Genomic DNA, 22,958 nt, shown 5'->3' on the forward strand with positions numbered 1-22,958 from the left:
GAGGGCATGATCTTAGAATAAGGGGCCGCCCATTTAAAACTGAGATGAGAAATTTCTTCCCTGAGAGTTGTGGATCTCTGGAATTCGCTGCCTCAGAGAGCTGTGGAAGCTGGGACATTGAATAAATTTAAGACAGAAATAGATTTCTTAAATGATAAGGGAATAAGGAGTTAAGAGGAGCGGGCAGGGAAGTTGAGCTGAGTCCATGATCAGATCAACCATGATCTTATTGAATGGTGGAGCAGGCTCGAGGGGCCATATGGCCTACTCCTGCTCCTATTTCTTATACAGCTCCTTGACCTTGCTCTGCCATTCAACAAGATCATGGCTAATCTTCTACCTTGACTCCCCTTTCCTGCATTATCCCCATATCCCTTGATTCCCTTAATATCCAAAAACCTATCTATCTCTGTCTTGGATATACTGAAAGGCTGAGCCTCCACAGTCCTCTGGGTAGAGAATTCCAAAGATTCACTACCTTCTGAGTGAATTAAGTTTCTCCTCATCTCAGTCCTAAATGGCCGACCCCTTACAACTCGACCTAATGTTGGTTGAAGATTCAAACACGTTACAACAACAACTACTTTTATTTGTATAGCGCCTTTAACATAGTAAAACGTCCCAAGGCGCTTCACAGGAGTGTTATAAAAAAATAAATTTGACACCGAACTACAGAAGAAATTACGGCAGACGACCAAAAGCTTGGTCAGAGGTATGTTTTAAGGAGCGTCTTGAAGGAGGAAAGAGAGGTGGAGAGGTTTCAGGAGGGAGTTCAAGGTTGGCCAAGGCAGGTTCTGAGCTCTGTTCCTTGGGCCTTTACATATCCAGATACTCATTACAAACACCCAATTTTTATACATTTGTTTTATTCCCTCCATGTGACAAAGCGCACAATTCTGCATTACATCATTATATAAACGTTGAAATATAACTATATAGGGAGCATTAATTGGCTTTTCCCATATCAATAACTACTTTACCCAATTTAACGAGCTCTTTTCCTGTTGAGCTAACTCCCTTACTTTATCTTACCGATAGTTTCCCTCTGATTCCATATAATTGCTGTTCTACTGACAAAACCTTTTAATTATAAGTCTTGTCGTTGCTTCTATCATTCATACCAATTAAATAGGATGATGTACGCCCAGATATTTTGCTTTGCCGAACTAACTGTTTTTCCACACTGTAATCAGTGTGCAGTGTCTCAAACCTTTAATTACCATTGCTACAGGGTCAGTCCTGGTCCAACAACCCAGTGGTACTTTACATTGACTTGTGTTTCCCTGCTTAACAGGCAAAGGCTAAAGGTTGGCCCGAATATTGCGGTTTCTCTGGGTGCGTACAATATGAACGCACACTCGAAGAGGCCTCAAGTGCTGGTTCTTAGCACGCGATGCACCGAGAACCGCTTTTGCAATCTGTTTTGACAGATCGCATGTATCCCCGGGAAAAGAACAATCGTGCAGGAGAGATTGGGCTATATGCCCAGCGAATGTCCTTCCAACTCTTGCGCCTGGTAAAAGCAGGCATCTAGCCTACTGTTACCAGCATAAGAGTTTTAAAACATAGAAAAATTTAATTTTATCACTAATTTTTATATTTAAAAACCTTGTCCATTAAGGCAAGTTTATTTTTTAACCCTATTAAAACATTTTTTTTAAAATCTTAAATATATATTTTTTCTAAAACATTTAATTTCAATGAATTTTGAATGAGGTGTTTTTTTAAAAATTTATTGTGTTGTGTGTTTGTGTTTTGGGGTATTCTCATTGATAGTAATGGGAGCTCTTACAAACGGAGTTCCTGTTATCACTGAGAATATTACATTGTGAGAGGTGGTCCAGACCCATGTGATCCCAGGTTGCGCTTACATTCCTGGGATGTGAGAGCCCATATGCTGGGCTGCGCATCTAGGCCTCGGACTGCAAGTCTCGGTTCCTCCGGGACCTCCAGGTACTTTTGGAAATGTTTTTTTTGGTCGGAGGCGTTTGCCCGCAGGAAGCCTCCAACTGCAATTTTCTAGCCATTAAGAGTACTACAATATAACGAGAAATCAATTGCAGTATAACACGTTAGGGTTCAGGACAGTCTGATTAACTGTTTCCTTACAGCGGGTGTTGAATTTACCTCCGCAAACGTGAATCCGAGTGTGCGCGTGGCAGTAACCATGTGAATGTTAATTCCATGTTGGTGACCGTTCCCTGTGCCCAAATGTTAGGTTGCCCAGCTAACTGAGAAGCTGAAGAATCAAACGGAGAGTCACAACCAAGCACAAGAGAATTTACACAAGCAAGTGCAGGAGCAGAAATCTCACCTGCGTGCGACTGAAGACCGAGCTCACTCCCTCGAGTCAACCATTAGTGAGCTCACCAATCAGCTTGGGGAGACCAAGGAGAAGATGACCCAACTTGACTTACAGGTGCAGTGTGGATTTCATTCATTTCATTCATTCATTCATTGACTGGCGCTCTCATTCTGGCCTTTGCATTTTATCCCGCGTTTCAATAAAACAACAAATTATGATTTCAAGAATGAGGTTCAAATTACTTCAGGTTTTTCCATTACATGGTTACTGTAAAATATACAAATTTAAAGGGGAAATCACCCAGCATACCCTGTTTATAATATTTATCGACATTAAATCAATATATATGGAGAAGCTGGGCTTTTTCTCCTCGGAGATGAGGTTCAGGGGCGATTTAAGAGGTGTTCAGAATCATGAAGTTTTGATTGATTAAATAATGAGAAATTGTGCTACTGGCAGGAGGGTCGGTAACTAGAGGACACAGATTTAAGAACATTGGCAAAGAACCGGGGGGAGATGAGAATTTTTTTTATACAGCGAGTTGTTGTGATCTGGAATGCACTGCCTGATAGGGCGGTGGAAGCAGCAGTAACGTTCAAAAAGGAGTTGGATAGATACATGAAAAGGAAATACTTTGCAGGCCTGTGGGGAAAGATCGAGGGGAGTGGGACTAATTAGGTGGCTCTTTCAGAGGCACGAAGGACCTCCATGTGTATCATTCCATGATTACTAGGGAATTTGTTGATGCTCCTAGAATATTGAATGTGCCAACTTTTAAAGTAAAGCATTAAATATTGGAGGGAAATTAACAGACACAAATTTAAGATTTCATTACAGATTGGAAAGCAGAATCCCAACTGAGGTGTTGATAACCATGTAACCTATAATAGGAAAGCCTGAGAACTTTATTGACTGACTCAATCCTACAGTGCTCATTATATAGTACCTTGAACAGTCCCCCTGTAAGTGCTGGGTACAGTATTGAAGTGTACATAGTCTTCCACAAATTGGCAAGACTTGAGCCACAAGTTCTCTGGTAGAATTCCAAGAGGTGGAAACAACATCCAATTGCTTTGTGTAGCCCATATTGCTGCGAGATGGGCTTCCATTTCAATACAACGGGTGCATGATACAGAAATTAACACTCTTGAACTAATCTCCATTCGGTTGTTTCATGCTGGAAGCATAGGAGAGGCATATTGCTAAATTAAAGTTACATTAGAGCCATAAACCCAACTGCTCTATACCTTGACTCCATTTAAACGCCCAGATACTATTACAATGGTTTTTAAAACGCTAGTCCATCTCTCATGGTGTTGGACACGGGGAGTGAAGACCAAGTGTCGTCTTCGGGTGAAGTGGGCTTACCGGCTAATTGGGCCAGGGTGTCCAAATGTAATTCAGCACCTATGTTAAAGCAATACATTCTGTTCTTTCTTTATATTTCCATTATAAATCCCTATGTCCTCATTTATAATAATTTCCTATATAAACTTCACAGGCTGTAATTAAAGTCTACTGCTGTAGCACCGCCACTGGCAGGAGGGTGTAATTACAGTCTACCGTTGCAGCACTTTCACTGGCAGAGTGTAATTAGAACATAAATAGGAGCAAGAGCAGGCCATCGGCGCCTTGAACCTGCTCCGCCATTCAATTGCTGATCTATCTCAATTCCACGTTCCTGCATTATCCTTGTATCCCTTGATTCCTTTAATATCCAAAAATCTAGCGACTTCTGCCTTGAATATACTTAACGACTGAGCTTCCACAGCCCTCTAGGGTAGAGAATTCCAAAGATTCACCACCTTCTGTGAAGAAATTTCTCCTCATCTATGTCCTAAATTGCCGACCCCTTATTCTGAGCCTGTGACCCCTGGTTCTGGACTCCCCAACCAGGGGAAACATCCTTACTGCATCTACCTTGTCAAGCCCTGTAAGAACTTTGCATATTTCAATGAGACCACCTCTCATTCTTTTAAACTCGAGAAAATATAGGCCTAGTCTGCGCAATCTCTCCTCGTAGGACAATCCTCCCATCCCAGGAATGAGTCTGGCAAATATATCCTTCCTTGGGTAAGGAGACCAAAACTATACACACTACTCCAGATGCGGTCTCACCAGGCCCTATATAATCGCAGTAAGACATCTTTACTACTTCTACTCAAATCTTCTTGTAATAAAGGCCAACATACCATTTGCTTTCCTTGCTGTACCTCCATGTTAACTTTGTGATTCATGTGCAAGGACACCCAGGTCCCTCTGAGTGCCAACATTTCCCTGTCTCTTGCCATTTAAAAAATACTCTGCTTTTCTATTTTTCTTACCGAAGTGGATAACTTTACATTTGCCATGTACTTGCCCATTCACTTAGCCTGTCTATAGCACCAGTCCTGTCTATAGCACCTCCACTGGCAGGAGGATCTAATTGCAGTCTGCCGCTGTAGAGCCTCCACTGGCGACGGTGTGTTTACAGCCTACTGTAATAGCACCTCCAATGGCAGGAGAGGGTAATCTGAAGTAGGCAATCTCCAATTATAAATGTGGACATTGAATTTATAACGAAGCAAGTTGACAGGAAATATGTGCAGATGTAAAATTTTAAACCGGTAGAAATAGTCAGCATAATTGTGATAGATTTAAAGTGGCATTGAACCACTTTGTATATGCTGAAATTATTTGTACAGTGTTAATTGTACACAATCGGTGCTGCGTGGAATTTTTGGGTTTTCAGTAGTGTTGGATATTTTTGAAACATTCTGTCAAGCGCACTTTGATTATCTTAAATGATACGTGGTGACAAACATTCCCATTGCTGGAAAAATTGGAATTTTAGGCAGAGACATTTTAAACAGCCTCTGCCCTTACCGGGAAAGGGCAGGGAACTGCAATAAGACATCAGTCCCATTGAAGAGTTGGTGCCAGCACGGGACCAATGGCAGATTGATCTCCTCCTGTGCCGTGAACATCCAGTACCTGTGCCATCTTTAGATGAGACGTTAAACTGCGGCCCAGTCTGCTCTCAAGTGGACGTAAAAGATCCCATGGTACTATTTCGAAGCAGGGGAGTATCCCCGGTGTCCTGACCAATATTTATCCCTCAATCAACATAACAAAAAGCAGATTATCTGGTCATTATCACATTGCTGTTTGTGGGAGCTTGCTGTGCGCAAATTGGCTGCCACATTTCCCACATTACAACAGTGATACACTGCAAAAGTACTTCATTGGCTGTAAAGCGATTTCAGATGTCCAGTAGTCGTGAAAGGCGCTATATAAATGCAAGTCTTTCTATCAGTGCTTTCCCCAACAGTAATCAGTGGGCAGTGAATCTGTTGATAAAGACCAGGCCAAGATACCACTAAAGATTTATTCCCCATTTTGTACTTGCTAACTATTACTTATTCAGCATGGAGAAAATAAATCAAATGCTTCTCTCATACTTGAGCTAGACCAGTTAGGATTGAAATCAGGAAATGCTTCTTCACAAAAAGGATAGTGGGATGGTGAACTCTCTTTTCCCACCCCCCCCCCTGCCCAAAAGGCTGTGGATGCTGGGGGTCAATTGAAATTTTCGAGACTGAGATCACTAGATTTTTGTTGGGTTAGGGTATTGAGGTATGTAGAGCTAAAGTGGGTGAATGGAGTTGAGGTACAGATCAGCCATGATCTAATTGAATGGCAGAGCAGGCTCGAGGAGCCAAATGGCCTCGTCCATTTCCTCTCTTCCATTCTCCAGAGTTAATTGAGTCATTCTGATCACCTATGGCTGCCAGTTCAATTCATGTTTTCTTAAATATTTCAGGTGAAGGGAAAAACTGAGCTACTACTGTCTGCGGAAGCATCCAAGACTGCACAAAGAGCTGACCTGGAGAACCATTTAGAAACCGCCAAGCACGCCCTGCAGGATAAAGAGCAGGTACCGGACTTTGGCGCTTCAGTCCAGCTTCAAAGTCACGTGTTCTGTCCTTTTTATTTTTCCATTATAAATCCCTATATCCACATTACAATGGAAACAGCCTATGTAAACCTGTTGGGCTGTAATTACACCCTCCTGCCAGTGGTGGCGCTGCATCACCCGCAACAGCAGGCGGGTGTAATCACAGGACAAGCTGGCAATCAACAGTTTCCGTTTGAAATTCTTATGTACATATTGACAGGAAGTTTGCAGACTTGAGATGAATACATTATAGGTGGATCAAACACGTTCTTGTATCTTGCGTTCTTGCTTCAGAACTATGCATTAAGTCATGCCAGTACTAGCGACATCTACTTAAGACTCCAAAGCAACAGCTACTATTTGCATTAAGAAATAAAATGTACCAAAGCAATCTGGCTATTGGATTAACACAGCCTACTGTGAATTAAAATATAAAGTTAGGAAAAGCCCTTTAAATTGTTTAACGTAACTGAGGAGTTTTCAATACGACAGCCAAAAAATCTACTTTGAGATGGGGGGTAGGGGGAGAGAAATGGGAGGGCAGAAAGTAGACTTGGTTATACAGGTATTCCTAATTTTAAGATGGCTCAAAAGAATGATGCAAATTATATATATTTTTTAAAAAGTATCTTAACGTGTGTGGTGGGCGAACTGATATTTTAAAAATTATTATTCATTCTCGGGATGTATGCGCCGCTGGCAAGGCCGGCATTTATTGCCCATCCCTACTTAACCTTGTACAATCTGAGTGGCTTTCTAGGCTGTTTGGAGTCAACCATGTTCGTGTGGGACTGGCGTCACATATAGGCCAGGACGGCAGGTTTCCTTCCCTAAAGGACATTGGTGAACCAGTTGGGTTTATACGACAGTCCAACAGATTCATGGTCATTTTTTACTGACACCAGCTTTTTATTTCCAGATTTTTAAAAAACTGAATTCAAATTCTCAACCAGCAACGGTGGGATTTGAACTTGCATTCTCTGGATTACTTATCCACCTGAGCTGAGCTTCTGACCCCATATCCTTTCCATCACCAGGACCACCTACTTCCAACTCCATAACATCGCCTGTGTCCATCCCACCTCAACTCATCTGCTGAAACTCTCATCCATGCCTTTGTGTTACCTCGAGACTCTGCTATTCCAACGCTCTCCTAGCCGGCCTCCCACCTTGTACCCTCTGTAAACTTGAGCTCATCCAAAGCTCTGCTGCCCATGTCCTAACTTGCACCAAGGCTCGTTCACACATCACCCTTGTGCTTGCTGACCTCCATTGGCTCACCCCTCCCTATCTCTAACCTTCTCCAGCCTTACAACCAGTGTTCCCGTTAAGCCGTGCGGCCATGTAGTGATCTGGAGGTCCCGCGCAGGCTGGCTCACAGGCTTTTAAATGGAAAAACCACGCATGCGAGGAAATTTGAGTGGGCTGCGCAGCCAGTTCAAGGGCCCCTGCACCCAAAAAAACATTAGAGGGAACATTGCTTACAACCTTCAGTGCTCCTCCTATGCTGGCCTCTTGCACAGCTCCGATTTTAATCACTTCGCCATTGGTGGCCATGCCTTCAACTGCCTCGGCCCTAAGCTCTGGAATTCCCTCCCTAAACCTCTTGGCGCCTCTCTCTGCCTTTAAAACACTCCTTTAAAACCTACTTCTTAGGCCAAGCTTTTGGTTAATATGCCCATATGTCTCCTTGCGTAGCTCGGTGTCAAATGTTGATAATGCTCCTTGGGACGTTTTACTACATTAAAGGTGCTATATAAATGCAAGCTTGGTAACATAACCATTACACTATGGACATGTTGTATTTCCCCAGGAGATTACCAAGGCCCAGGCTCAGCTGGATCATGCTGCATCAAAACTTAATGAGAAGACGGAGTATTGCACTCAACTGGATGCCAACCTTAAAGAATACAAGGAGAAGCAACTGATCTCTGAACAGAAGATAGAACAACTGGAAACCCAGGTTAAGGTCGGTAGCCAATATACCAAAAAAAATCCTCCATACTGAAATTTAAAGATAAAATTTACTCTGAAGAACAGGAATAGTAATGAATAATCACCAGTGTGTTGTGTGTGTAATGCCCAGAGTGCATGCTTGAGAGGGGAGAAATTAGATTTATTTTTACTTTCAGAAGTATACATTTTTATATTCATTTGCCCAATTTATGTTGCTAAAAGTATATTACAGTAATGTGTAGGTCTTTTGTGAGCTGAGCAATATTTGCTGGCCTTGCCAACGATGCCCATATCTCAAGAATTAATTTTTACAAAGAGTCCAGGTGCTTGGCAAAAGGATGTGTCCTACAATTGGTGCATTGCAGGTCTTCGGAGCTGAGCTTGTGTACCCAGATCACTAGAGGTTAACTTGGGATCTAAATGTGTGGCAGATAGCCATTGAATCAGCTCTTCCTCATCACTGTTGGAATGGCAGTGTTTAATCTCCCTCCCAGTTCAAACAAAATAAATCGGGTTTCAGAAGAGAGGCACTAATTGCCACGTGCTTGAAAGGCAGAAAGACCCCACTATCTGTACAACATGGTGTGGAATCGAGGTGTAATGGAGAGGTTTTTAATCAACTTTTCCAAGTGTCTGTGGTGATGGCGATGGGAATGGAATACTGCTTCACATGTGGTTTTCTTTAAAACAAATTGAACCAGGATTGCTGCAGTCCATTTTTCAAATAAAATATTATTTGTCGAACTCACCTTTGTTCTATTTAGCCCAAGCCTTTGACCAGAAACTCAACTGGACCAGCCACGTAAATGCCGTGGCTACTAGAGCGGGTCAGAGGCTGGTTATTCTGCGGCAAGTGTCTCGCCTCCTGATTCCTCAAAGCCTTTCCACCATCTACAAGGCACAAGTCAAGAGTGTGATGGAATACTCTTCACTTGCCTGGATGAGTGCAGCTCCAACAACACTCAAGAAGCTCGACACCATCCAGCAGAAAACCATCTGCTTTATTGGCACTCCATCCAGCACCTTAAACATTCACTCCCTCCACCACTGGTGCACCGTGGCTGCAGTGTGTACCATCTACAAGATGCACTGCGGCAACTTGCCAAGGCTTCTTTGGCAACACCTCCCAAACCCCGACCTCTACCACCTAGAAGGACAAGGGCAGCAGGCGCATGGGCACACCACCACTTCCAAGTTCTCCTCCAAGTCACACACCATCCCGACTTGGAAATATATTGTCAAAATCCTTGAACTCTCTCCCGAACAGCACTGTGGGAGCACCTTCACCACATGGACTGCACCAGTTCAAGAAGGCACCTCCACTTTCTCAAGGCCAAGTAGGGATAGGAAATTGTGCCCACATCCCAAGAATGAATTAAAAAGCAGTTAAATTGTTTGGAGACAGAAATTCTTGTGAAATTGGTGGCCAGTGCCTCCTTTGTCCAATAGAGGTACTGCAGCAGATGCCTGTGTTGATGCCCAAGGCAACAAAGTGAAAATGTAGTTTACAATAACATTTTGTTCAGTTGTTGAAAGTTTCAACCAAAAATAAAATTAAAACTAGTGAACTCGCTCTCTAAATATGAGCAGTCAATACCCTTTGTGGGCAGAGAGGTTTGGCAGAGAGACTGGTTTTACACGGACGTCATCGCCATGCAGTAATGAAGCTTCTTCTTTTAGAAGCTGGAATCTGACATTGCAAAGGTGGAGAGGAGCGATAAACAGGCCCAAGACGATCGAAAGCAGCTCCAGAAACAGCACTCCGCTCAAGAGAACCAAATCAAAGAACTGAACCAACAGCTTGAGGCTGAGAAGAAAATGTAAGAAGTGAAATTGTCGTCTACTTCTGTGTTGAATTAGAATCATAGAATCATACATCCACTCAGCCCCATCTTACTCTATCAGAACTCCTCATAATTTTGAACACCTTTTATTAAATCTCCCTTTAAACTTCTCTGTTCTAAGGAGAGCAATCCCAGCTTCTCCACTCTCTCCACATAACTGAAGTCCTTATGCCTGCTATCATTTTGGTCAATCTCTGATACATTCCATTGAGAAACAAAAACTCCACGGAAAAAGTGATCCATCCGTGGCTAACTAAAGCAGTTAGGATAGCATTAGATTGAAAGAAGAAGCTTATAATGTTGCAAAGAATAGTAGTAAGCCTGAGGATTGGGAGAGCTTCAGAAACCAGTAAAGGATGACCAAAACATTGATGAAAAGGGAAAAAGTAGAATGAGAAAACTAGCAAGAAATCTAAAGAGCTTCTAGAAGTATGTAAAAGGGAAGAGAGTAGCAAAAGAAAATGTTGGTCCCTTTGAGGCTGAGACAGGAGAAACTATTGGGAATAAGGAAATGGCAGAAACGTTAAACAAATATTTTGCATGTGTCTTCACAGTAGAAGGCGCAAATAGCATACCAAAAAATGGTGGGAAATCAAGGGTCTAATGAGAGTGAGGATCCTAACGTAATGCATATAAGTAGAGAAAAAGTACTAGAGAAACTAATGGGACTAAAAGCCAACAAACCCCTCTAGACCTGACGGCCTACATCCTAGAGTTCTAAAAGAGGTGGCTGTAGAGATTGTGGATGCATTGGTTATGATCTTCCAAAATTCCTCATTCTAGAATGGTCCCAGCGGATTGGAAGGTAGCAAATGTAACACCACTATTCAAGAAAGGAAGGAGAGAGAAACCAGGGAACTACAGGCCAGTTAGCCTGGCATCAGTCGTTAGGGAAAATGCTGGAATCCATTGTTAAGGAAGTGGTATCATAACCTGATTAGGTAAAGTCAACGTGGTTTTATGAAAGGAAAATCAAGTTTTTTTGAGTATGTAACTAGCAGGGTAGATAAAGGGGAACCAGTGGATGTAGAATATTTGGATTTCCAAAAGGCATTCGATAAGGTTATTAAATGAGATAAGAGCTCATGGGTTTGGCGGTAATATAGTAGCATGGATGGAGGATTGTTTAACGGACAGAAAACAGAGTGTGGGATAAATGGATCTTTTTCAGGTTGGCAGGCTGTAACTAGTGAGGTGCCGCAAGGACCTATTTACCAGCTATTTACAATCTATATTAATGACCTAGTTGAAGGGACTGAGTGTAATGTATCCAAAATTGCTGACTATACAAAGCTAGGTGGGACAGTAATCTGTGAGGAGAACACAGAGTCTGCAAAGGGATATAGATAAATTTAACTGAGTGGGTGGTAAGCTAGCAGATGGAGTATAATGTAAGGCAATGTGAGGTTATTCACTTTGGTAGGGAGAGTAGAAAAACAGAATATTTTTTAAATGGTGAGAAACTTTTAAATGTTGGTGATCGGAGAGATTTGGGGGTCCTTGTGCAAGAAACACAAAGCTAGCATGCAGGTACAGCAAGCAATAAGGAGAGCAAATGACATGTCCTTTATTGCACGGGGGTTGGGGTACAAGAGTAAGGAAGTCTTGCTACAATTGTACAGGGCCTTGATGAGACCACACCTGGAGTACTGTGCACAGTTTTGGTCTCAACAAAGGAAGGATATACTTGCTGTGGAGGCAATGCAACGAAGGTTCACTAGATTGATTAATGGGGGGGAGGTGGCTGTCTTATGATGAGAGGTTTTGTAGAACGGGCCTATTCTCTCGCGTTTAGAAGAATGAGAGTTGATCTCATGGAAACATACAAGATTCTGAAGGGGATTGTCCGGTTAGATGCTGAGGTTGTTTCCCCCTGGCTGAGTGTCTAGAGCTAGGGGGCACAGTCTCAGGATAAGGGTTGGCCATTTAAGACACAGATGAGGAGGAATTTCTTCAGAGAAGGTTAGGAATCTTTGGAATTCTCTGCTCCAGAGGGCTGTGGATGCTGAGTCTTTGAGTATATTCAAGGCTGAGATCGATGGATTCTAGAGGAATCAAGGAATATGGAGATCGGGCGGGAAAGTGGAGTTGAGGTCGATGATCAGCCATGATCTAACTGAATGGCGGAGCAGGTTCGAGGGGCTGTATGGCTTACCCCTCCTAATTCTCATGTTCTTATGTGCCTTTGCACCCTCTCTAAGGTCTTAACCTCCTGCCTAAAGTGTTATGCCCAGAATTAGATACAATGTTCTTGCTGTGGTCTAACCAGTGATTTATAAAGGTTTACCATCACTTTTTTGCTTTTTTGTACTCTATTCTTCTGTTTATAAAGCCCAGGATCCCGTATGCTTATTTAACAGCCTTCTCAACTTGTCTTGCCGCCTTCAAAGATTTGTGTACACCCCCAGGTCTCTCTGTTCCTGCACCTCCTTTAAAATCGTGCCATTTAGTTTATATTGCCTCTCCTCATTCTTCCTTCCAAAATGCATCACTTCATACTGTGCTTTAAATTTTGTCTGTCTATGTCCTCCTGAAGTCTGTTAGTAACCTCCTCACTGCTTAGTACCTTTGGGTTTTGTGTCATCTGCAAATTATGCCCTGTAGACCCAAGTCCAGGTTATTAATATATAATACCGACCTTTGGGGAACACCATTGTATACTTCCCTCCAATCTGAGAGACAACTGTTCACCACTACTCTCTATCTCAGCCAATTTTGTATCCACACTGCCGCTGCTCCTTTAATCCCATAGGCCATAATTACATTGAATTCCACACAATGTGTGTAATCTGTGTAAAATGGACTGAGCTTTCAAAGGTCACGGAGGGAGAGAAGCGATGTTTGGTGCGATGCGTGAGTTGATATTTTCAGTTTGTCGATCACGGTGATGCACGGAATCTGAATATTGTCTGTTTTTAGAGATGTGAAATGGATTCACATTTGCTAAGGCAAACTGATGGTGTGACCGACTTTCCCTTATTTGCAGCGTTTGCGGTGTGAAGCAGGAACTGCAGGAGAAATCAGAGGCCCTGAAGGAGAGTACGAAGCAAGCGCAGGAGTACGAGAGGGAGAAGGCTCAGCTGGGCTTGGGGCTTGAGCGACTGAAGGAGGACGTGACAAATAAGGCAGCAAGCGAGAACAGACTGCAAGGGGAACTTGCGGCACTGCGACTGGAGAAAGAGGCTTCATCCAAGGAGCTGACAGAAACCAAACACAACCTCATCAAGGCCTCAAAGGCCCTCGCAGAAACCCGAACAGACTTGGAGAAAGAGCAGCGATTGATGAAAGCAGCACTTGATGAAAAGGTCAGTGTGTATTTGCTGCTCGGTGAGTGAACGTAGTTCGGATATTTATGTAAAAACCCAGTCTCGGGATGTGGACGCCACTGGCAAGGCAAGGGAGTCGAGGGTTACGGGGAGCAGGCGGGGAAGTGGAGTTGAGGCCAGGATTAGATCAGCCAGGATCGTATTGAATGGCGGAGCAGACTCAAGGGGCCAAATGGCCTGCTCCTGTTTCTTATGTTATGTTACCCATCCCTTGAGAATATGGTGGAGGGCCGCATTTCAGCAGACCGACAGGTCATTTCAGAGGGCAGTTAGGAGTCGAGCACTTCTGTTTTGATGACTGGAGTCACATAGAGGCCGGACCGGACAAGGACCACAGGTTTCCTTCCCGAAAGGACAGTCGGGTTTTTACGACAATCCAACAGCTTCATGGTCACTTTTACTGAAACCAGTCTTTTATTTCCAGATGTTTTTTAAAAAAAAACAAATTCAAATTCCCCAAACTGCCATGGTGGGATTTGAACTCACGTTTTACTGGATTTATCAGTCCAGACCTCTGGATTACTATCCAGTAACATAACCAGTACACTATCGTACCCACAAGATTTGAGCACACGTGTCTTAACCATGTTATAAAATGGCAGTCTTTAGTTTTTTACTTTATTACATCTATCGATGTGTTCTGCCGCCAGGGCAAGTCCCAACGCAAGTCTCGCACGTGAGCTACTTCAGCCACTTACCAGGGTGGAGCACCTGAGGTGGTTTCCTGTTGCCTTCCTAATGGGTTTTATCTTGAGTACAGTGATGCTGTTTACAATGACGAAGTTCAGTTAATGTCCAAACTGCTTTTAAACACACAAGAACTTGCATTTATATAGTGCCTTTCACAACCTGAGTCCCAAAGCGCTTTACAGCCTATGAAATGCTGTTAAAGTGTAGTCACTGTTGTAATCTAGGAATCATTGGCAATTTGTGCACAGCAAGCTCCTGCAAACATCTTTGAGATAATGTGTTTGTGATGTTGGTTGAAGGATAAGTATAAGGACACTGGGGAGAATTTTCAAATAACCAACATATCTCAATTTAAATCCAATTTTGTTGACTTGATCTTTTTCTAAAAAAAAGATCGAGATGGTTAGATTATTTGATCATGGATAGATAATCTCTCAATTATTTGAGGCCAATATGTTTTCTTTATGATAGCAAGCCATTAGGACTGGTAAGTATGAGAAAGTTCCACCCTCTCCACTTTCCGCTGCTCCTCAGATTGTATAACTGCCTCATTAATGATACTTGATCCAGAGACTTGAGCACGTAATACATGCTGACACTCCAGTGCACTACTGAGCTTTCAGATGAAACGTGGATGTAAAAGATCCTATAGCACTACTCGAAGAAAAGCAGGGGAGTTCTCCCTGTAGTCCTGGTCAATATTCCTCCTCAGCCAACATCACTAAAAACAGATTTTCTGGTCATTATTACGTTGTTGTTTGTGGGATCTTGTGTGCAAATTGACCGTCGCGTTTCCTCCATTTAAAACTGTGACCATACTCCAAACCTACTTCATTGGCTGTAAAGTGCTTTGGGACGTCTTGAGGTTGTGAAAGGTGCTATATAAATGTGAGACTTTATTTTTGTCTTGCCTTGAACCAGCAGGCCAAGCCTGTCGGTATTTCAATCCAGCTTTGCTAACTGCACTAATAGCTCGAACACTGCAAGCCAGCTTAAATCTGCACCACTGTAAACATTTTCGGGAGAGGAGAACCTTACCCACCTACGATGGGTGGCTTCGCTCCTTCGGAAATAACCGTTCCCAATTCCCATTTGTTTAGGAAAAGTCACACGAGCACGTCAAGCAAGAGTTGCAGAAACAGTTTGAGAACGCAACGAACGAAGTGAACGAGCTGAAGAGTTCGGTGCAGAGGAAAGAGGAGGTAAGCAAAACGTGGGGTGGGGTCCAGTCTGCAGGATTTTCTGGCGTCTTCACTGATTCATGGGTCTTGGCCCAATTGACGAGCAACTTCACTTGTTGGAGAGGGGGCCCCCTCCAGGAAGGTTTGCATGGTGCCAGGGTGTAATAACAAGAAGTATTTCTATAGTGCCTTTAACGTAATTTAAACATCCCAAGACTCTGCCCCTCCTCGTTTTATATTCGCAAATTTGACCAGTTGTCCTTCAGCTTTTGAACCCAAATGGTTAAAATGAACTAGAAACAGTCGGGATCTCAACAACGGCTTGTATTTATATAGCGCCTTTAACGTAGTAAAACATCCCCAGACGCTTCACAGGAGCGTTATCAGACTCAAAGTGACACCGAGCCACACAAAGGTGCCTTTAGGACAGGTGACCAAAAGCTTGGTCAATGATGTACACCACACTGACAGCTACCTCTTTTTTAAAAAAAAACACCAAGTGCTTAATTCATTCCCAGATTTTGCTTGAACCCTCCCATACTACTTTAAGCTTGTGTAGCAGTCTTTCAAGCAGAAGTTTGTTAAATGCTGTTTTGAAATCCAGGGAGTGTTACAGCCCATTTGGAATGTCACTTCTTCAGAAAAGCCAAGGTGGTTAGTTAGGCAGGATCTTCCCCTACTGAATCCATGTGGGCTGCAATTGGATATCAGATATGTAATCTGTTGGACTGCTTTCTTGTTTTGTTGCTTTAAAAGTCAGATTGCACACACTCTCAGTTGTAGTAATGGCAGGATCAGGCCTTTATTTAAACCCTCATACTACACAGAAACCAGTATGAAAGTTAATGAGACATACACTTCACAAAACCAGTGCATGCTCCCTGCTCTTAAGACACACGTTCCGTTTTCCAGTGTGTCTGCTAAAAGTGTTCGCTCACATGTCTTACCTAAAATCAGGTCCTTGAACTCTATTCCAACATACTTTCAATAAATCATGGTACATCAGAAGTACACAGATACTGACAATGATGTAAATTAAACAGCCAGCCACTCGTCAGTCCTGAAGTTGGTTTATTGCCGCAATCGACTCTTGCCATGAATTTTATTGCTATAACCACACAGGTGACCAAATTGACTCATTCGAATGAATAGCTTTCCTGTGGAGACATCCTCTCCTTTGATCTCGTACCTAATTTACAATCCATGCTCGTCAGAAAAGCTACTGGAACCTTTAACCCAGCATATGCGTCATCTCAGCCTGCGCCGAAAGCGAGGTATTCGGGAAATACGGGCTTTCGCTCCCACAAAATCCTCGGGTCTACTCCGGTAGTGATGTAACAGAAATGGGTCTGCAGTTTTGTGGGTCAGTTTCTCAACCCTTTTGAAAACAGACACGAGGTTGGCCTGTTTCTGATCTCCTGCCCAGCATTCGTCGACTCCTTCATAATGACTGCCCACACTTCCCGAATCTCATACCTCTTGTCTCTCTCTCTACTCCTGGGGTAAAGACATCTACCTCGTGGTTTATCTGTTTTGAGCCTTTTAAGACTGTCTAAGATGCTTTATCTCTTCATATCAGAGTTCATTCTATTTGGCTTATTACTTAGGGAGGGCATGTTGACTACCTAGGAGTCCAATTCAGGTCTCTGGTTTGGGGTTTTTGTTGAGGGGGGCAGCAAATTCTTGGTGTGCAAGAGGAAATGAGCTGTCTGGAGGCCCCTTTAACAATGGTGTTCCATTCGAGATCAAAGGACGTTGGCCTAAAATCTCAATCGATGAAGGGGAGACCAAGTGTGGTTCCAACAAAGAATGCACTTTAGGAAGGATGTGAAGGCCTTCGAGAGAGTGCAGAAAAGATTTACAAGAATGATTCCAGGGATGAGGGACTTCAGTTACGTGGATAGACTGGAAGAAGCTGGGGTTGTTCTCCTTGGAGCAGAGAAGGTTGTGAGGAGATTTGATAGAGGTGCTCAAAATCATGAGGGGTCTAGACAGAGTAGATAGAGAGAAACATTGGCAGAAGGGTCGAGAACCAGAGGACACAGATTTAAGGTGATTGGCAGAAGAACCAAAGGCCACATGAGGAAAAACATTTTTATGCAGCGAGTGGTTATGATCTGGAATTCACTGCCTGAAAAGGGTGGTGGAGGCAGACTCAATTGTGGCTTTTAAAAGGGAATTAACTGAAGGAAAAAAATTTGCAGGGCTACGGGGAAAGGGCGGGGGAGTGGGACTAGCTGAAGTGCTCTTGCAGAGAGCCGGCACGGACTCGACGGGCCAACTGGCCTCTTTCTGTGCTGTAACAATTCTAAAGTGATGAGCTGCTTGGACTGGAGAGGAAGGGAGTTACTCTTGAAGGGATTGAATTAAGCCAAATTTCCAATCTTCATTGAAGGGCCTGGGGGGCGAGCTCTGTGCTCCAGTTATTGATTGTGGCTGATCCACCATTTTAAACCCTGGGTCAGGTCCCTCACTTTCCCAGCCGACACTGTGGTGATGCATTAACGTAAACACGAATGGTTGGGGAGGGAGGTCATGCCCGATGCGAATGACTCCAATCAACGATTGTTCTTTGTTCCAGGCCGAGAAGCAGCTGAAAGCGAGCTCTGAGGGCCTCACGGCCCAAACCTTCAAGCTCCAGGAGGGGCTGAAGGAGAGGCAGAAAATTGAGCAGCAACTGCAGTCAAAACTGAAGGAATCTCTGGAATCCCAGGAGCAGCAGAAGAAAGCGTATGTGGCCCAGTTGAAAGACTTAAAAATGGAACTTTCTCAAAAGGTGCGTCATTTTAGGACACTTCCCTTCCCTCCCAAGTAATATTCTTGTAACAGTAGGGAGGATTACAGTTCGGTGCTGACTAGTTTTATAGGGTCTGGGAATCAACCACAGCGACACATGCTTAACTTTGCTAGTGATTGGAAAATAATCCGCGGCACTGTTCGACGAGCAGGGGAGTCCTGGTCAATATTTATCCTTCAACCAACATCACTAAAAACAGATTATCTGGTCATTTATCTCATTGATGTTTGTGCGATCTTGCTGTGCACAAATTGGCTGCTGCATTTCCCAACTTTACAACAGTGACCACACTCCAGTAGTACTTCATTGGCTGTGACAGGCTTTGAGACGTCATGAGGTCATGAAAGGTGCTATAGAAATTAATGTCTGCTCTTTTTTCTCTCTTTTTCCCCCCCCCCCCCCCTTGGCCCTCCTCCCCCCCCCCCCCTCCCCTTTGGCCCTCCTCCCCCCCCCCCCTCCCCTTTGGCCCTCCTCCTCCCCCCCCCCTCCCCTTTGGCCCTCCTCCCCCCCCCCCCCTCCCCTTTGGCCCTCCTCCCTCCCGCCCCCTCCCCTTTGGCCCTCCTCCTCCTCCTCTTCCCCCCCCCCCCCCTTTGGCCCTCCTCTCTTCTCCCCCCCCCCCCCCCCCCCCTTGGCCCTCCTCCCCCCCCCTCCCCTTTTGGCCCTCCTCCCCCCCCCCAATTTTGCCCTCTTCCTCTCCCCCCCCCCCCCCCCCCCCCCAATTTTGCCCTCTTCCTGCCCCTCCCCCCCCCCCCCCCCCCCCCCCCCCATCTATAACCTGTTAATGCAGTAGAGGCCACAAACTGACTATCTTGTACCTTGTTTTCTATTCAGGCCGACGCATTGCCTAAACTGCAGCAGCAGGTGGCAGCGCTGAGTGAGCAGCTGGCTGTGAATCGAGGGAAGCTCTCTAAGATGCAGAAGGATTACCAAGCCTCTCAGACCAACCTGGCCAAGCTACAGTCAGATATTTACGGAAAAGAATCGGAGCTGTCTTCAACCAGACATGACCTGAAGGTAAATGAATGAATTTGCCCCTGTTCCGGGGAGGGGGGAGATGGCAGTGAGCACAGGCTGGCAGTATTAACGTGGTGGCATGCTGGGCACTCCCGCTGCTCCTGGCTCCACGTTGATGTAATACTTCACCTGGTTTCTCTGCGACCTCCAGCTGTCCCTTTAAGGACCGATGCTCAGGCCACTCCAGCCTGGGAAACTAGCGGGAGGGATGCGCAGCATAACCTCCGACTAGATTTAGTCGAAGTGTCGGCCGTGTCAGCAGTGGCTCAGTGGGCAGCACCCTCGCCTCAGAGTCAGAAGGCTGTGGGTTCAAGACCCACTCCAGGAACCTGAGCGCACACATTCCAGCCAACCATCCCAGTGCAGTGCTCCTCCGTACTGAGGGAGATGCTAAACCGAGGCCCCGTCTGCCTTCTCAGGTGAAAGATCCCCAAGGCACTATTCAAAGAAGTGCAGGGGAGTTCTTCCTGGCGCCCTGGTCAATATTTAGCCTTCAACCAACATCACTAAACCAGATTATCTGGTCATTATCACATTGCTGTTTGTGGGATCTTGCTTTGTTTAAATTGGCTGCTGTGTTTCCCACATTGCAACAGTGACAACACTTCAACAAAGTACTTCATTGACTGTGTAAAGCACTTTGGGACATCCTGAGGTTGTGAAAGGTGCTATATAAATGCAAATTATTTTTTCTTTTCAATTGGGTGGAGGGCCCTCCATTAAATATTAAAATCAGGCCGGAGGTCATTTCAGGCAGACGCCTGGGCCGCCTTAAAAAAAAAAAACCAAGGCACCGAACGGCCGCGCAGATCAGACGCTAAATTCGCCAAAGGCGATGTTGAATTTATGCCCTGGGGTTAATTCCGCGGAATTGGCTCAATTGCTTCCTTTAAGCAGTGGTTTAAATCTCCCCTGGACATGACGCCTCGGTGACCAGTCGTGTTAGTTCAATCAATTCCATTGCTGATTTGATTCTTTTTAAAATATTCGTTGGATGTGAGTGCCGCTGGGAAAGCCAACATTTAATGGCTTTGAGAAGGTGGTGGTGAGCCGCTGCCTTCAATCACTGCAGTCAGTGCTTCTTTGTAGCGGTTTGGTACAACTGAGTGGTTTGGTAGGCCATTTCAGAGGGCAGTTTAGAGTCAACCACATTGCTGTGGGTCCGGAGTCTCACACAGGCCTGACCGGATAAGGGCGGCAGATTTCCTTCCCTGAAGGACATTAGTGAACCAGATTGGTATTTACGACAATCCAGTAGTTTCATGGTCACCATTACTGATACTAGCTTTTTATTCCAGATTTATTTAATTAACTGAATTTAAATTCCCCAGCTGCCATGGTGGGATTTGAACTCACTTCTCTGGATCATTAGTCCAGGCCTCTGGATTACTAGTCCAGTAACATAATCACTATGCTACCATACAGTGAACCCGTGCTTTGCAGCCTCCTGGTTGCTGTGGCTGTGCAGTTTACCCTGGTGATGGTTCAGGGCACGGGTTAGGTTCGGGTGTCCAGACACTTCTCGTTGCTGTGGATTCCCAGTAGCCCGCCCGAGGGGGGGTGATGTCCGTGCAATTGGCAGTGACTTGTAGAACGAGCCACATTGCTGAGATTCTTTCATGAGTGACGTGTTAATTGTGACCCGTTTAAACTGGACGTGTTTCAACCGAGTCAGTCTCTGACGAGCAGCGATCTGCAGACTGGGGTTAACGTTCCAGACGACACATTCTGTGAGCGCAGCACTACAATGTAAAGTTAGTTTAGTCGCCCCTCAGAAGAACTGAGCACCCATTCCCCACCCCCACTCCTGTCCACGTGTACCCTGTAAGGAACTTTCGACCATATATCCGTAGCATAACTAAGACCGCCTATTTCCACCTCTAACATCGTCCTTCTCCGCCCCTACCTCAACTCATCTGCTGCTAAAGCCCTCATTCATGCCTTTGTTACCTCAAGACCTGACTCTTCCAACGCACTCCTGACTGGCCTCCCACATTCTACCCTACGTAAACTAGAGGTAATCCAAAACTCGGCTGCCTGTGTCCTAACTCATACCAAGTCCCCCTCACCATCACCCCTGTGCTTGCTGACCTACATTGGCTTCCGGTTAAGCAGTGCCTCGATTTCAAAATTCTCCTCATTTTCCAATCCCTCCATGGCCTCACCCCTCCCTATCTCTCTCATCTCCAGCCCCACAAACCCCCCCCCCCCCCCCCCCCGATATCTGCGCTCCTCTAATTCTGCCCCCTTTAGCATGCCTGATTATAATTGCTCAACCATTGGTAGCTGTGCCTTCTGTCCCAACCTCTGGAACTCCCTCCCTAAACCTCTCTATCTCTGTTTCTTCCTTCAAGACGCCCCTTAAAACATACCACTTTGACCAAGCTTTTGGTCGTCTGCGCTAATTTCTACTTATGCGGCTTGGTGTCAAATTTTTTGCCTTGTAATAATACTCTGAAGCGCCTTGGGACATTTCACTATGTTAAAGGTGCTATATAAATACAAGTTGTTGTGCCAAAGAAATTGGCCCCAAAACACCACCAGCAGCAATGCCCGCACTGCCTCTGCTACCACACCACTTGTGCCCACCGTTTACTACGGCACTGCATTCTGCACACTCCGCCCTCTGTACCTGCTACAAACCACGTGTATATAGGTTATTGAATAGGCCGCTTTGTGTGAATGATGGCAGTGCGTGTCTTGCCAGACTGCTTCCTCCTGATGCTGGGGGATTGTGTGAGATCTCCACTAATAAAAATCCACTAAAAATATTTGGAAGAAACATTGTTACGCAGAGAGTGGTGAGAATGTAGAACTCGTCATCAGATGAAGTGGTTGAGGCGAATAGCGTGAATGCATTTAAGGGGAAGGTAGATAAATACATGAGGGAGAAAGGGATGGTGACGGCGTGAGCTGAGGCTCATGTGGAGCATAAACACCGGCATGAACCTGTTGGGCTGAATGGCCTGTTACCGTGCTGTAAATTCTGAGATTCTATACAACAGCTTTGAATCATTTCCCAGTGAAAGTCCTGTGCTGGCTGCTGGGATTCTGGTGGCCCGAGATCTCGGGCTGTGCATTGAGGGGCCTGTGTGGGACTCGCTCATGTGACTGGTGTTTCCTGCTTTCAGCCACTCCGTGCACGCCTGGTATTTCCGGCAGAGTGGACAGCAATCCAAAACAGATTATCTGGTCATTATCACATTGTTTATAGGAGCTTGCTGTGCGCAAATTGGCTGCTGCGTTTCCCACATTACAGCAGTGACTACGCTCCAAAAGTACTTCATTGGCTGCAAAGTGCTTTGAGACATCCGGTGGTCGTTAAAGGCGCTATATAAATGCAAGTCTTTCTACCTTTCATAACCTGCCTGTGTGTTCTCAGCTCTTGCAGTCAGCGCTGTAACTACTGCCCTGGAAAACTGGCTTTAACTCTAACTCTCAATTGTGCATCAAACTTACTGAGCAAATACTTATTTCAAGTGCTGAATGGTCTCCTATGTACAGTTCACAGCTTGACTAGAGGATTAGTGCTTTCCCTTTTCATTGGTGGTTCTGTTTGGGAGATGGAGACCATGTTATAGAAAGAAAATTATAAAATGAACTCTCAATTCTGTCGCACCTTTCACGACCTCGGGACGCTCAGAAAACTTATTCAATCTTTTCTATCTCGGAGAGGCAGGTTAAAGTTGCATTGTATTTGTATTGGATTTTAAGAGATGATGCACTTTTAATTACATTGGGGAAGGTGCTTGACTTGGATTGTCAGGTGAACGGTTAGTGCGCGATTCAACACCATGTGTGCTGTTTCCCTCACTCCTTCCCCGAGCCCCATCGACTCACTGACTCTTACCATCTCGAGTGCGACTCGCCAATTCAGCTTTGCTAAAAGCCTCGTCCTGGCAGCTCAT

The 22,958-nt window shown here is 44.8% G+C and overlaps 1 protein-coding gene across 2 annotated transcripts in view; it reads left to right on the forward strand.

Moving 5' to 3' along the window:
- eea1 (early endosome antigen 1) overlaps positions 1–22,958 on the forward strand; it is an 89,041-nt gene that overhangs the window by 62,294 nt on the left and 3,789 nt on the right. For both annotated transcript variants that reach the window (XM_070897642.1, XM_070897643.1), the window contains 8 exons: positions 2,219–2,419; positions 6,108–6,221; positions 8,056–8,211; positions 9,879–10,018; positions 13,029–13,347; positions 15,159–15,260; positions 17,821–18,015; positions 18,868–19,050. In XM_070897642.1, the coding sequence (XP_070753743.1) occupies positions 2,219–2,419; positions 6,108–6,221; positions 8,056–8,211; positions 9,879–10,018; positions 13,029–13,347; positions 15,159–15,260; positions 17,821–18,015; positions 18,868–19,050 (1,410 nt within the window). The remainder of the gene's footprint in view (positions 1–2,218; positions 2,420–6,107; positions 6,222–8,055; positions 8,212–9,878; positions 10,019–13,028; positions 13,348–15,158; positions 15,261–17,820; positions 18,016–18,867; positions 19,051–22,958) is intronic.

This window comes from Pristiophorus japonicus, chromosome 13, assembly GCF_044704955.1.
Source record: "Pristiophorus japonicus isolate sPriJap1 chromosome 13, sPriJap1.hap1, whole genome shotgun sequence".
NCBI lineage: Eukaryota > Metazoa > Chordata > Chondrichthyes > Pristiophoridae > Pristiophorus > Pristiophorus japonicus.